General features: G+C 40.2%; 1 protein-coding gene across 11 annotated transcripts in view; it reads left to right on the forward strand.

The window, feature by feature from the left end:
• The window catches only part of znf536 (zinc finger protein 536), a 180,038-nt gene that overhangs the window by 2,520 nt on the left and 162,303 nt on the right, over positions 1 to 15,215 (forward strand). For 10 of the 11 annotated variants that reach the window (XM_026267895.1, XM_026267903.1, XM_026267906.1 and 7 more), the window contains exon 2: positions 5,216 to 5,249. The exons of the other annotated variant lie outside the window; for it this stretch is intronic. In XM_026267895.1, the coding sequence (XP_026123680.1) occupies positions 5,216 to 5,249 (34 nt within the window). The remainder of the gene's footprint in view (positions 1 to 5,215; positions 5,250 to 15,215) is intronic. 11 annotated transcript variants of the gene reach the window in all.

Here is a 15,215-nt window from a genome sequence, read left to right on the forward strand (position 1 = left end):
AATAGCAGGCGGCACAGATGTACTGTCATTGTTTAACGGATATTATGTCTGTAATAGTGTCTGGGCGTAGACATTTTTGTCAGCTCTTTTCATTTTTCTGATTTGAAATGACATTGTGATGTAGTCAAGTCACACATTCTTTTCAGAATCCCACACAATTCACTTGAAAGGCCAGCATTAACATGACCACAAATATAGCCTTGTAAGCTCCTTTATAAAGGAAAATAAATAAATCAATAAACAGTATGTTGGATTATTGTGGACAGTAGGGCAGGGAGAGAAAATAGTCATGCGTTACGATTAAAAGGGCCTTCCCAATTCAGGTGATCGTATCATGTGAAATGTTTGATTTATTTAACAGCAAGTTTTAATTGTATTTAATTATGAACTATTCTAAAATCGTTCCTAGACTACAGTATTGATTTGTAATCATTATTTTTATGCTAAACAATGTGTCTTGTTTTTCTGCTACATAAAAAAAAAATATTTTACTAATGAAAAAAAAAAAAAAAAAAAAAGCTGAGACACGGGATAGCCACAGTCGTAGAGGTGTTGATGTCGTTTTGCTATTGTATTGCTTAATGCTTTTTTTTTTTAATGATTATTAATAAAAAAAATATATATATAATTTTTTTTCTTCACAAATTAGCAGCTGAAAATGTATATCATGCTCACATGGAATTGATCATCTATGTGACAAAATGTTTTTTTGAGGAGGAAAAATATCAAACTCGTTTAAATGCAGTGAGAGAGATGGTGTTATGAAGACTCTTGTGAATACACTCTGCCAGTGCAACTGATAGCAGTTCGATGGGGCTAAACAGACCAAGCCAATCCTGTCAAAATGTCTCCTCCCTGGTGTGTATGCTCTCATTTACATATGCGTCTTGCACTCATTCGGCAGGGAAAGTGTGTGTTGTGTGGCAGAACTTGGCAGCGTTCAAGAGCGTTAGTGTGTCCCTAGGTCTGCGTGCTCGCCGCCGCTGTCACCAGTAACCAGTAAGTGTGGAGGTGCACCTCCCCAGCCTTTGCCACGGCCGAGGGCAGGGCAGTGCCAGCGGGCAGGAGAGACGAGCCTTCTCTCTTTCTCTCTCTCTCTGTCTCCAGGCCTGTCAGTCTCCAGCTTAGCCGGCTGGATCTGTGCTTGAGCCTTGGAGACTTGATCAAACAGCCATTCCACACTTAAATGCCTCCCCGCTCCTTTTAATTGGAGGAAATTGTCTTCCAGATGCCCGGGCCCTAGCCAGGCAACTCAGGGGGGACAGTATGGCAGGCAAGGCCGCGGCGTTTAGGTATTAATTGATATGTGCTGTGGAGACACCGACCCCGTCGTCGCCCTCATTCCCTTCCTCTCCAGCTCTGAAGTCTCAGGCCTTTCCCCTCGTGGCGGAAGAACCCCTAAACACCAGGAGTGTGGCGTTTATTTGTTGGGGGCATTCACGTGATGCTGTTGAATTAACAAATAACAGTAGTGACCTTGATAAGGAAGGTTATGTTAACTCCTGAGAAAAGAATCTATCTTTGTTTAATGACATTTTTCAATATTTTACAATTACACTCACTTTTTTTTATTGGTGTTGATGGTTCTATAAAGAACATTTAACATCCACGGAACCTTTCCATTTTACAAAATGTGCTTTATTGTGGAAAAAGTTTTTTTCATTTATTTAATTAGCATTATTATTTTTTTTATATTCTTCAAACTAAGAAAAGTGGCTATTTTAAGAACTACTCACTGACATTCTTTAGGGAACACAAAAATGGTTATTTAGTGGCAGAATAACCAGTGTTGGCTTATGATGATTATTGATTTGGGACTATTGAGGAGGATAAAAATGCCATTGAAATATATACAAATTTCTAATTGTTATGTTTTTATTTTATTTTTGCATTGAAATGTGAAAACAGCACAAGTGAAACTGAAATTTATTGAATAATATTTCAATGATAGATTTTAATGTAACATTTAAATGAAATGTTTACTTAAAAAAAAAAAAATAGCCCTTCAACTTGAATTATTATTATTTTTTAACCATTATTTTTTAAGAAGTAATTTTTTTTTTTCCACATTGTTAGGAATGGAATTATCTCCAAACATCCAACTTTTTAGAGTAAAGTTATGGGTGTGGTCATATAGTGATAGATATAGAATATGGTATATATAATCCATCCTCCTCTGAAAGTACATTTAGAAGAGTGCCTCACATTACTCCTATGCCTGTCCTCTCCAATTGATTAAGCGCATAATTCCCTGTCATTCAATATCCGCCTGTGTACAGCCGAAGACACAGTTCAGCATGTCACTTTACGTAATATAAATGGGAATGTTCGGTTACTGACAGATGCCAACTTTTGTATTTAACAAATAATTATAGTGGAATAAGGACATTTCGTTATGCACATGTCACTTATAAATGAGTGATGATTTCTAAGGCTTTTGGTAGTCGTTCGAAACAGACAGACAGAGAGGGATCGAGAGGGAGAGGGGGTAGAGGAGTGGAAGTTTTTGAGCGGGCTAATCACAGACGTCAGTCAGTGTGTGATCTAAGAATAAAGAGTGCCCTGACAGATGAGGTGGTGACGGATGATCTTGTCTCCACTGCCTCATGCCAGGGTGCCACCAGAAGGAGCGTCTGTCTGTCTACGGAGCGAGGGAGAGAGAGATAGGGTCCTTGCTCTACTCCACCCGGAGGCACTTTCCATGAGGAAAATATATAGATAGACTAATGGCGCTTTGAGGAATATCGAGCACTGGAAGGGAAGCATACGTTACAGTTAAAGTTAGCCCATGCGCAGATGACAGAACTGAACAGATGTGTGCAGATGTTTCTTATCCTGCTAAGTTTTTCCCCCGATCTCATAATTCTCTCCTGTGGGAGAGGGAATGGGTGGACGAAAATCAGCCCTCCCAACACCACACACGTGCTCACACTCTCTGTCACACATGTAGAGAGCGAGTGTGTACAGAAAGGCTGTGGGACATGTGGTCATTATAGAGAGTGTTGAATGGGGCAGGTTTACACAGCCTTGGGAGACACGGTCAGCCTTCGGCTACAGCCTTACTCGATTTCTAGAAATGGGACACCTATTTATCTGACCACACCCCACTTTTCTTATTTTTTTTTTTTATGGCTAGCATCTTATATTTAATAATGGTGGTTACTGCTGAGTTAACGCTTTTAATAGAACCCCCCCACCCAAAAAAACCTAGCAAACAACTAATTTCTGTGTACTATAAGGCACCGTCTGACATGACAGTTTGCTTTTGAGTTGGAGAGAAGCACAAAATTATAGCCATGTCATCTCAGCAGACAGGGGCTTTGCGCAAACAAGCGACTTCCTGTCAATCACTGGCCGTAAGCACATGCTATTATGTTGTTTTGCATTCTAATCCGAGCTCTTAAAATAGTGGTAAATATTTGCAGGGCTGCACAAGCACCAACGATAGTTGCAGATACCTCTGATGGCTGGGTGGTCCGCTGTTGAAGCGGAGGGCATCTCTGTTACAAGATGTCTCCAGATAATTGGGGGGAGTTTAACAACACCTACCCTTGAACTGTTTCCAGGTCATGACCCCAATGGGTGCACCATCCCTGAGTGTTAGGGACTGCAGCCCCCTGGAGGGCGGCCTGGTTAAAATGGACGCCACTGAGAAGTAAAGAGGGACCCTGCACCTTTAATTATGATCAAGAGGTTTTCTCCAAAGGACGGAGGCGTAGCAGTTATGTTGCCTCGTAAATCTGCCTCAGATGCAGTATATTGTGTTGAACTATTACGGTACACTATTATACTGCATATTCAACTGGCTCTTCAGGACCTGATTTGCATAATTGGATCTTTAATGAAACTTGCCTTGTGGAACAAAAAAGGAGAAAAAAAAACGAGAAGAGAGATGAAAAAAATACATTATAGTATTATAGGCAAACCCCAGCGAGTATTTGTGGTGGGAAGTTGGACTTGTCTGAAATGAAATAAAAAAAAAAAAATATATATATATATATATATATATAAAAAAAATTATAATAAAATTAAAGAGAACATGGGAAAAAACAGCCTGTTTAAAGGAGTGCATGAGCAGTGAAGTGACCTACGCTATGTACACGCCGTCACTTACCAGTACACACACGCACGCACACATACATCACTGGCGGAGCTACAAATAGGATGAGAAGTACCTCTGAAAGCTGTACATACTCAGCCAGGTCTCGGGGGTTATTACTACAATAGCTGGATTTCTTTAGCCTGAGGGATTTTAGCTTCTCTGTCGGCACTCATTCCCTCCACTTGTTACTCAGGGAAGATGGGTCCTTTGTAGGGAAGCCCAAGCCGCTTGCATGTCGGAATTCCTTTGCTGCAAATATTTTGACAATTTCCAGTCAGATCTGCGCAGACTGGATTTCTCTCTTGCCTCCTCCACTAGGGGCGCCGTATAAGAAGCGTAAAGTGTTATTTTATTTATTTTTCATCTCTGTAGCTGCATAATCACCGCGACGCTTTTACACAAGTATATTTACGTGTTTCCAGACACTTTATAATCCATAACATCTGTTTGGTGCTTATTTGCGACTTAGGATTGTTTTTATTGGTTAATTAAAATGCATGTGTCTTTTCATCCTGTTCTTGAGCAGTTGAAGGTTAAAATGCTGATAGTGACCCTTTCGAGTAAACGTGACAGTCATGGTTAATGAATTGTTATTTGTCCTGTCTTTGAAGGACCTATAATTTAAAAAGTGAAGGAAAGAGAAACCGAGAGCAAAGGAATACGGAAAAGAGAGAGCGAAGGGAGGGGGAAAAAAAAGGAAAAGAGGCGAGCTGTTTAGCTGCACTGTAGCAGGAGTGGTTTGTATCCAGGGGGGAAGAGTGTTGTTAATCAGGGAGAGAGGTTAAAAACGGATATTAGCTAAACGATGATGATTTATCATTGGAGGAGGGGGCCGAAAAACACAGAGGTGACTCCACTCCAGAGGCCTGGGAGTGGATCATATGGCTGCGTGGTTCACAGGTGGCTATTAGCGCAATGTTGGAGAGGGGCGGCAAAAGGAGACAGAAAAAGAGGGAGGGAGGGAGGGTGCGGGAAAAAAAATAGTGCCACAGCTAGCGGTGAGCTGCCATTTACCCTGTATGTGCAAACGACTCTTTCACTCACTCTCTCTTTTTCCTTTTCCTCTCTCCCTCTTTTTTTTTCTCTCCATGCTCTGCACTTGGGAACTTTCAGCTGACAGTGTGTCCCGGTCCTTGGTATCTCACAGGTAGGCTCATGTTATTTTTACTCCCCCTAATTTCCCCTGAATATGACCCTTTTATGTTTTACACACACCACACACACACACACACACACACACACACACATGCAATGTGTATGCACACATGCTCTCGCACACACTCCCACAGTCACACTAACACACGGTCAGAGTGCTTGTGCTGTTGATTCTCCCGGTAATGATGTCATTGCGATAGTGGAGGAGAGCAAATGTCTCCTGATTCCTCCATTTAACGGCTGGCTGAATTGGCTGATAATGATAGCATTGGCGTCTCCAGCCTTACAGACAGATCAGACCCTGTGAATTAGCAGCTCCTAACCAGAGAGAGAGAGAGAGAGAGAGAGAGAGAGATGGCATACGGAGGGGAAAGAGGGAAGCACTGGCACTGGGAAAGAGAGAGAGAGAGAGATGTTGAAAGAGAGAGAGGGTGATGTATTTAACATATCTGTGCTGTGCTCTTGAACAGGCTGTGAGAGATCTGTGTGTGGCAGTGCTGATAACTGCCGCTTGATATCAGTCAGGGACATGACCGCCTGTTTGCAAAGCTCTTTAATGCCTCTGCACGTCTGTCCTGCTACTTTGAACTGAATCATGGTCACATCAGGGCCGTATCATTCAATATCTGACCTTAATATTGAAATTTCTTTCGCAATTAATATACTTTAAACCATTCAAAATAATAATTATTATTTTAAGGCTGATTTAGTTCATTATTATTATGTATATATATTTTTTAATGAATGATTGATTTTATAAATACACTGAGCATCTTTTCATTTATTTTATCAGTCATTTAGTTGACATTTTACAGTTTTTATATTTCTAAATATGAATGCATCTTTCACCCAAATGGCTATTTGCAAATATTTAGCGACTTTAAACACCATGCAACCTAGAACTTTTAAAACACCATATTCCCCTCCTCCAAAAGCTCTAATAGGGTTTCACTGTTTTTCTGGCGATCTTAAAGTAAATAAACAGGTCTGAATGCTAATGAGTGTTCCAGGCTTTGAACACATGCCCCTCTGTGACAGTCGTCCACCCTGCACCCCTCTAGCCATACCAGCATTGCCACATCTTCAGACCCTCTGTGTCATAAGAGTATACAGACCTTCCTACAGTTTCCCCACCAGAACAAATATTAAGTATGTAAGTATTTGTAGATCTGCTCATTTCTGTCCAAGGTTAAGGCCAAGCCCAAATTTCAGAGGGTCAACACTTTTAGAGTTTAGGAGAATATCACAGATTTAATAGATGAAAAATTTGATTTTATTATTATTATTAGTAGTAGTAGGAGTAATGCTGGGCAATGATTAATAGCGATTAATTGCATCCAAAATACGTTTTTGTGTCATATAATATATGTGTGCATAATGTGTATATTTATTATGTATACATAAACACACTCACACACAGAATATGTGTAGAAAATATGTATATTTATTTACATATATATATGTATATTCATATAATTTATATTATTTAAAAATATATTTAATATATAAACATATTTTTTTCTTGAATATATACATGCATTTGTATATTATACATACATAATAAATATACACAGTACATACACACATATTATGTACACAAAAACTTTTAATTTGGATGCGATTAATCACAATTAGTCATTGCCCAGCACTAATTATTATTATTATTATTATTATTATTATTATTATTATTATTATTATTATTATTATTATTATTATTATTTTCAATTTATTTATTTATTTGGTCTTATAAAAAGTTACCCACACAGCCCCCTTCCCCCTTTAATAAAATATTTGTGTTACTATCGTGTTTGTGGTGGAGGGTATACCATATTTTGTAAAGGAATAATTGCATTGTTTAAATGCTGTAGACATATATACACATACAATCAGCCACCTGGTTGCTTTGTTTGTAGAGGGCTGTCAGTCCTGTGAGAAGCACTTTAAGTAACTCTTGCTGAAGGTGAGAGTTAAACAGTATTTACTTTGGGGAATTTGCCTTTTATTTATCTGCATTAATACAGAGGTGAATTTTAAAGGGGCTCTCAGAGAGAATTCCCCCGATGCTCAGCTTACTTTACACACCTTTTAAGTCTTAAGATGTGTTTCTCCCCTCCTGCTGACGCGTACCCATAACACATCTCCCACAATCTCCGCCGATTTTCACAAATCAGCTTCTTTTCCCTCTCCCCCTTTCTTGTCTGTTATTGTTTTTGTTCTCTCGCCTGCTCCCTTTTTTCAGTCTTGATCACGAAGTGTTGTTGTCTGTCTCTTAAGTTGCCCGTTTCATCTCTTTTGTTATGGCGTCTGTGCCAATCGTTGTAATTGGGAGAAAGCTAAGTTAAGTGAGTGAAGGAGAGAGTGTGGGGTAACTTGCCTTGTTACTCTTCCCCACGTTTTTGTAAATAAGGCTGTCAGTATAGATCAGTCTGTGGTAATGTGGACGATCCAATCCACTCCAAACCCACACGACTGGAGGCTGGAAAAAAATGGAAGGCATGTTCAGAAAGGACAGCTTAGAGTTCAGTTACACTTCTGGAAGTTTTTACGCATGACTTCTTTCTGTCAGATCAACCGCCAGCATCCTTCGTAACTTCCCGAGGTCAAATGAACGAGTACAAGGGTTACCTTTTAACCTGTTTGTTGTAGAAAAAAAATGCATTTTGGAGTTAAAGAATTCAGAACATCACTGGAAGTGTACGTTCCCAGCCTATCTTTTGTGCCAGGGGAAACATGATGGCATTTTGTTTCCTGCTTGCATCTGAAAGTGTGCTGTGTGTTTTCCATAAACGGTGTAAAATACATTTTCCGTGTGCTTTTTTAAATATAAACACGATATTTATAGTTTGGACGTTTATACATAAATGTGGGTTGGATTTCGCTAAGATGCTTAAGGGTGAATTAATTTCATGACGCTAATCAGAATGTTATGGATATCGGCTGTTTCAGAGCGAGAGCGAGCGGGCGATGACGTGATGGGCGCAGAGGAAGGGGCCTGTGGTCTGGTGTTGATCATTAACAATTTTCCTGTATGTGTGGCCCCCTCATCAGGCGGCTAAAAGATCATCTCTGTTTAAATTTGCATGATGATGGTACTGTGACCAGTCATCGTTAGATCAGCTAACTAGAGAGGCTTAAGGTTGGGCAGAGAAGATTCATGATCCCCCCCTTCCCCCGATCCTCTCTCTCCCTCTTTCCGTCGTGGGAGGTCCCCTTTAAAGTGCAAACCTCAGCCCCCCTCTTGTCCCGCGTCTCCAGGAATGATGATCCGACGCGATCCTGTTTCGGCGCGCGCAGAACGTGGAAGCTATGGGAGATTTTCTCCTCAGTTTATATATTTTTCTTCCTCTCTCTCTCTCCCCTCAGTCTCTCTTAGCCCTCACTCAGTCCCGCTGATTGCCGTAGCCTCGGGGCTCTCCGGCGCACACTACATCCCTGTGATTATATTAATGGCCTCCCGCACTGGGTTTGGAGGCTGAGGACGGCCGGGGTAATGCGAAGCATCACAGAGGAACGGTTAAGGAGATGGACCTCTGACCGCAGGGGGTCTTGGGATCAAGGCCCAGGTGGGCCACGGAGCAGCTCCACGCTCCCTCTGGGCAGGCCACTTAACTCGCAACGCCTCAGTGAGCGCCCTAACCACAGCCATAGCAGAGCGCACACGAGAGAAGGAGAGAAAGAGAAATGTGATGTGGGGTTTCTGTGTCTGCTGTGAAAAAGGGAAGTTATGAGTGAGACAGAACAAATCACACCCAGAGGCTTTTGGCTAAAACTCACAAAGCTGGCTAATAATTCTCCTCTGAGAAGTATTGATCTTTATTTGTTATTATGTGACTTCTAGGCACTCTCGCACGTTTATTTGTCTTCATTAGACTTGAACAGCACCTGCAGCATTGTTACTCCAAAATGGAGTGTGTGTATTTGCGTTATTGCATACGAAAATGTTTGTTTGCTCCTGTGCTATGTGTCTGCGTGTTAGCTCCTTTATTTGGGAGGACTTTGTTATTTCTTTCCCTCTAATTTGGGATTTATTGTGAAATTGCCGTGCGTGTACATGTGTGATATGTCGGCGTGCACTGAATATATTGCCTACTGATATGTGAAGCGGGATCTGTTTGTATCCCAGAGAAGGACTTGTGCGATGGGAGCCGTGGGGGTCCGTCTCTCCTCAACTGGATGTTTGATCCAGGCACACAAGGGGTCTGCCCCGTCCCATGCTCCTCTGTTTCATCCCCTCGCCTTGGCCGCCGGACCCCCGCTTTCCACTTTTGTTGTTGTGAGTAATCTCGGAAATGATCTTAATTATGGAGGCCGGGTCGGATTCTTTCTCTACCGTCCAAATGCGCTTTTAATCAAACACTGTAGTCAGTTGGTTATGAGCAAAGGGAGGTACTGCACACCTCCGAGCCTAGGAAGAGAGAAGGCAGGATCGTGGTACTTTGTTGAAGAATAGAGCAGGTGTTTGAGAGGAGCTGAGAAACTAAAGGTAAAAGATTGCACCTGGATTCCTGCCTTTGGAGGGTGTGTTGCAAAAACTACTATAGCACCATTTATGACAAATACAAAGATCTATATGTGGAGATTTGTTGATCACAGCTATTAAATGATTAATACGTTGGCAGATATTTGGCCATTTTGAGATCATTTCAGCTGATACGTGTGCCCGCTTGGTCGATTATCAGAAACATTAGTTCTCGATGGTGTCAGTTAAAGTGTCAGCTTCTCATCAAACTTTCTGTCCAATCAAATTCTCTCTAGAATCCGAAGCGTCCTGCCCCCTACTCTATAAATAGATGCTAAAGTGCTAGCTGAAATCGGTCACTTGTTCACAGAATTACTATTTTCTGTATGGTAAATGATGCACAATATAGGAGATAGGGAACGATTCAGACAGTGTATATATATGCTTTCCACTGAGAAAAAAGAAGTCTGGTTTTGCACTATATTATGTTAACCAATGCACTGCACACACAGTCTGCTCCGGTCAAAAGACATGATAGCACGGAGCGGATCATTTGTGTTAGTCGGCACAGACCACAAAACTTATGGGGATTCGAACCTATTTGAATTCTACACAGAATGCTATGCTTTATAGTAATATGGATGATATTGTGGCTGACATACCCTGTCAAATATGGCTTTACGGAGCTCAACGGCTGTGAACGGCTCTAGCACAAAGCTGTGATATAAACGAACGCTAATAGCGATTTAAAAAAGGAGTGGGGCTTCTTGATATGTCCCACGCTGTCTTCCTGTTACAGTTCAAATGACGTCAAAGCATAGAAAAACACTGCGTATTTCAAAGCATTTCAAGGGACCTTTAAGCAGTGCAACTTTTCAACATTGATAGTGTTTATTCTTGTGCAGCAAATTAGCATATTAGAATGATTTCTGAAAGATCACGTGCCACCCAAGAAAATGTTTAAATATAGTTATATAATTAAGAAAAAAAAACAACAAAAAACAAAACAAACAAACAATGAGTTTAAAATATAATAATAAGAGACTTCTTTCAAAATTATTAAAAATCTTACCAACCCCAACTTTTCATTATTGGTTTATTTATTTCCATAATAGTTATTAACTAGTTATTTAGTAGTTATAGGTAATTAGTTATAACTGTAATAATACATATTATATATATATATATATATATATATATATATATATATATATATATATAAAATGCTTTAAGCACTGATAGGATGATCCATTGGGATTAGTGCGGAAATCCTGATGGCCACTGAAAAGGTGACCAGTCGGAGAAAAACGTCACTACACGCTCCACTGCAGAAGCCACACGCATTCATACAGAAACACATACAAACTGGGGTTATCCTAAAGGTCAAAGTGCAACCCTCTTAGCACAAACTCAAAGCTTAGTGTCCACCAGCTTTATAAATCAAGGATCAATAAGTGTGTCTGCTTCAATGGGCCGTGTCTGGATTTCAGGTATGCATTATCAATTATTTGTGTAGAATGTTTTTTGTTGTTGTTGCTTTTTTTGTCTGATTCAAATTGTCTCCAGATTTGTGTCTATGTACAATGTTGCTTTATATATTTATTTTATTTTAAAGCAAAGTGTCTCATAAAAAGGTGCCCATAAGTGCCAATTAACTGGAAGGAAGTGAACTGAAATCTTAAGAAAACAACTGAGAATTCACTTCTACTGTCTAGATCCTGCAGACGAATCCTTAAAGCCAAAAGTCGACAGTCGCAGAACAAATGAGATTGTGTTCTAGTACAAGTGTGTATGTGTGTGTGTTTTCAAGCAGCAACAAAAGCAAGTAAGTTCACACCGGGGCAGATTTGGATAAGAATCAGTAGTGATTTGCAGCGGGGGATCTAGATCTTCTCATTAGGTATGCATGGTGGCATTCCCACATCTTGTCTCTATATTATTAAAAGTAGTTTGCCCATAGGCTACCTCTGTGCTGAAGGAAGTTGGACAGATGGCCATGTTTTTTTAATAGATCACAACCATATCTAAAGCACGGCAGAGGATGAGAGAAACGGATAGCACTACCTCTCTTTCACTGGCTGCTGGATTCATTCAGGGGGGCAAATGCTCCTCTAGCTATAGCCTTCATGAGTGTAGCGTTTCATTAAATAGACTCTAAAACTAATACAACATTCAGTGACTTCTCGCTGTGGATGACAAGTTAATTTGCTGTTTATGCCTGTGTATGTCACATTATATAGCAGTTACGAAGGTCTTCCGAATGGTGTGTGCGCCGTGAACTGTTTTTAATCTTACAAACCCTCCTTAGCCTTTTTGTGCCTGACTGAAAGTTACTCATAACAGGATGTTTAATGTATCACAGAGAGAGAGAGAGAGAGAGGGAGGGAGAGAGAGAGAGCAAGAGAGGGAGATTATGTCTATGTGGTTGCACTATTTCTTGATGTATACGCCGTGTCAGGCAGCCATTGTCTCCTGGGTAAAGAATGATAGTTCAAATACCTACCATCTCTCCCTTGGTGCTCCAAATGCTCGCCTTTGAAGTTTTTATAATCCATCTGTCATCTTGGAGCGGGGAGGGCACATGTTCTGTACCGCTCAATTATAGAATTTTCTTTTTTTGCCAGCCACGTTGAGACAGAAAAGGAATATGGACGGTGCAGGGAGAAAGAGGGAGATAAAAACTGCATTTTGCATTCTTCAATTCCTCACCAGTTAAATGGAGAGTTCAACCCAAAAAGGAAAATTCTTTCATCATTTACTCACCCTCATGCCGTTCCAAACCTGTATGACTTTTTTTGCGTGGAGCACAAAAGAAAATATTTTGAAGAATGTCTCTGTATATACACTACAGTTCAAAAGTTTGGGGTCAGTAAGATGGAAGAAATTAATGCGTTTTCTCAGCAAGGATGGATTCAGTTGATCAAAATTGACAGTAAATGAATTTATATTCTTATATACAGTAAGATCATGTGACACTGAAGACTTGAGTAAAGGCGGTTGAGAATGTAGCTTTCCATCACACAAATAAATTACATTTTATTATATGTTAAAATAGAAAACAGTTATTTTATATTAATAATATTTTACAATATGTGTTTTTTACTGTATCGTTGCTTAGACAAATGCATTGTTGGTTAGCATAAGAGACTTATATTTGTGTCCATACATTGAAAGTTCAATGTTGTTTCAACTTTATTCTTCAAAATCCCATCGTTTATGTTCCACACAAGGAAGACATTCATTGAAATTCATTAAGGACAACATGAGGGTGAATATTCATGTCTTGATTTCTCAGTTCTTCTCGAACCCAAAGCATTTACAAACTGGTACACATACACTTACTAGTTGTGGGTGTGAAGCCTATAATGTGACTTACTGGTTAATAAATTGTACTTAATATTGTTTATAGGCTGAATTAAAGCACCATTTTCAAGAGACTGAAAAAAATAACATTTGATCAATTAAACAAACTTTTTCGTCCCATTGAAATATTTGTTTAATTAATGTTAGAACTCATCATAAAACAAAATAGTAGAGACTAACGTGTGTAACTGGGATATCCCATGCAGTATGAAGCAGAGTGGCTGTTCGACACATCCTAACGTAGTCTGTTGCAGTGCATGGTGGTAAAATCATTTTTAATTAGAGAATGCGGCACAGGCATGCAGAGGTAAAACGCTATTTGGAGAACACAGGAAAGACGAGAGATAGAGAGAGTCAACAAGAGGAACCAATTCAGTTTCTTAAAGAGCAGGAAGAAAGAAAACAACAGCAGTTAGAAATCGGATATCTGAGGATTTTTACCTTTAATATTTTCTCTTTACATCACCGTTGGATCTCTTTGAGTCTTGTGTTATCAGAAGTGAATAGCGAAACATGAAGAAGGAACGAGAAAGATGAAAGATTGTGGTCGGTAACGATAAAAGGAAACCGTACATTCTTTTGTTGTCTTTGAATCATCAATATTTGGGGTATAATTGTTTTGTTGGCGTTATATATCTTCATTTAGGATGGAACAACACGTAGTCCTTTTTTCTGGCTTAATAAAAGCAGCACCCATCTGCCTCTAGACCAGCTCCAGCCTCCTGCTCATCGCAAAAATAATGCGCGTCCTAATGACTTCCACATATTTGGAAATCTCCCTTTTGAAATTGGTCTTGGCAGATTATTTGCAGGTACTTGAGTTGCATCTGTTTGCAATTTCGCAAATGTGGAAGACTTTAATATGGCACTCTTGCTTTGGAATGATAGAGGCTATTCTAATCCTAGGGTAGCACCGGCTGTCATCACAAAAAAGATCTTCACTTTTCTCTTTTCTTCTCTCGGCGGAAGAAGAGAAGCGAAAGACCTGACGTCCAGGTCAAGGTTGAAATGGTAAGAAGCACCCAGGTTCGAGTCGAAGTCGGTCCCACTGTTTTGGAGAGAGTGAGAGAGTAGTAAGAGCGGAGGTAGGACATTCAAGCCAGGCTGGAATCATTGTGACTTCAGTTCTTGTTAGTTCTACCATGTGGCAAGCAGCTGACCAGCCTAAGCCATTTGATTCTCTCTCTTTTTTTTTCTTTCAAATATAAACTCTACTATCTGTTCCACTTTCCCAGCCTGTGCTGCGCCTGTGATTTCTCTCCCTCCGTTTTTGTCTCGCTCTCTTACCCAGCAGATTGCAATTGTATAGGTGGTTACAATTACATTCATTACAGATTTCATCAGCGGTGTTTATTCAGTCTGACGAAAAATGAAAAGGCGAACTTTTAACTCCTTTGTTTTGTTTTTCCCCCCCTCCCGCTCTCTCCTGAATTTTTGGAGAGGTTTTGTTTTATTAGGAGTGAGGGGCAGGCGATGCCAGACAGGGAATTATGTTGAAAGTGTATGCCTTGCAACTTTTCTCCCTGTTGGAAATGTTTATTTGAACAGTAAGCTCATGATTTGAATATTTGTAATCCATGCTTAAATTTACAGGCCAGATGAACTTTTTGGCACAGAATCGCAACCATAAGTAGGATTTTCTCAAAAGCTTTACAAAATTTTAAGCCATTTGCATGGCTTATCTAATTTAGAGGGAGGGGGACGCCTCTCCCTTCTATTATTTTCATACCTCTGAAAAAGTACATTGTTCCACTCTTAATGTATATGCATACCTCTGCCGGCAGTCTATGGTGACCAACGTAAAAAGCACTTAGTGGAGACAAAGGTAAATAGGGAGAGAGGGACAGATGAATACATAAATACATGTGTGCAAGGGGGAGAAGGGAAATGTATGCGGTGGCCAGGGCGCTGGAGTGCTTTTTCTCTCTGTTCAATTCAAATGAGTTTACTAGGTATTGACTTCTAGTGCTGGGAGAGGCCACCCATCTCGTAGGCTGGGCGGTCTTCTCTGCGCTGCGCGCTTTCTTAAATGATGCTAATCAGTCCGGCGGGACCTGGCCTCTGTCCACCATCAGTTTTTCTGTAATTCAGATGTGGTGAGAACCTGAAATTAAACATGTCTGCGTGTGTGCTGTG

Source organism: Carassius auratus, chromosome 7 (genome assembly GCF_003368295.1).
Source record: "Carassius auratus strain Wakin chromosome 7, ASM336829v1, whole genome shotgun sequence".
NCBI lineage: Eukaryota > Metazoa > Chordata > Actinopteri > Cypriniformes > Cyprinidae > Carassius > Carassius auratus.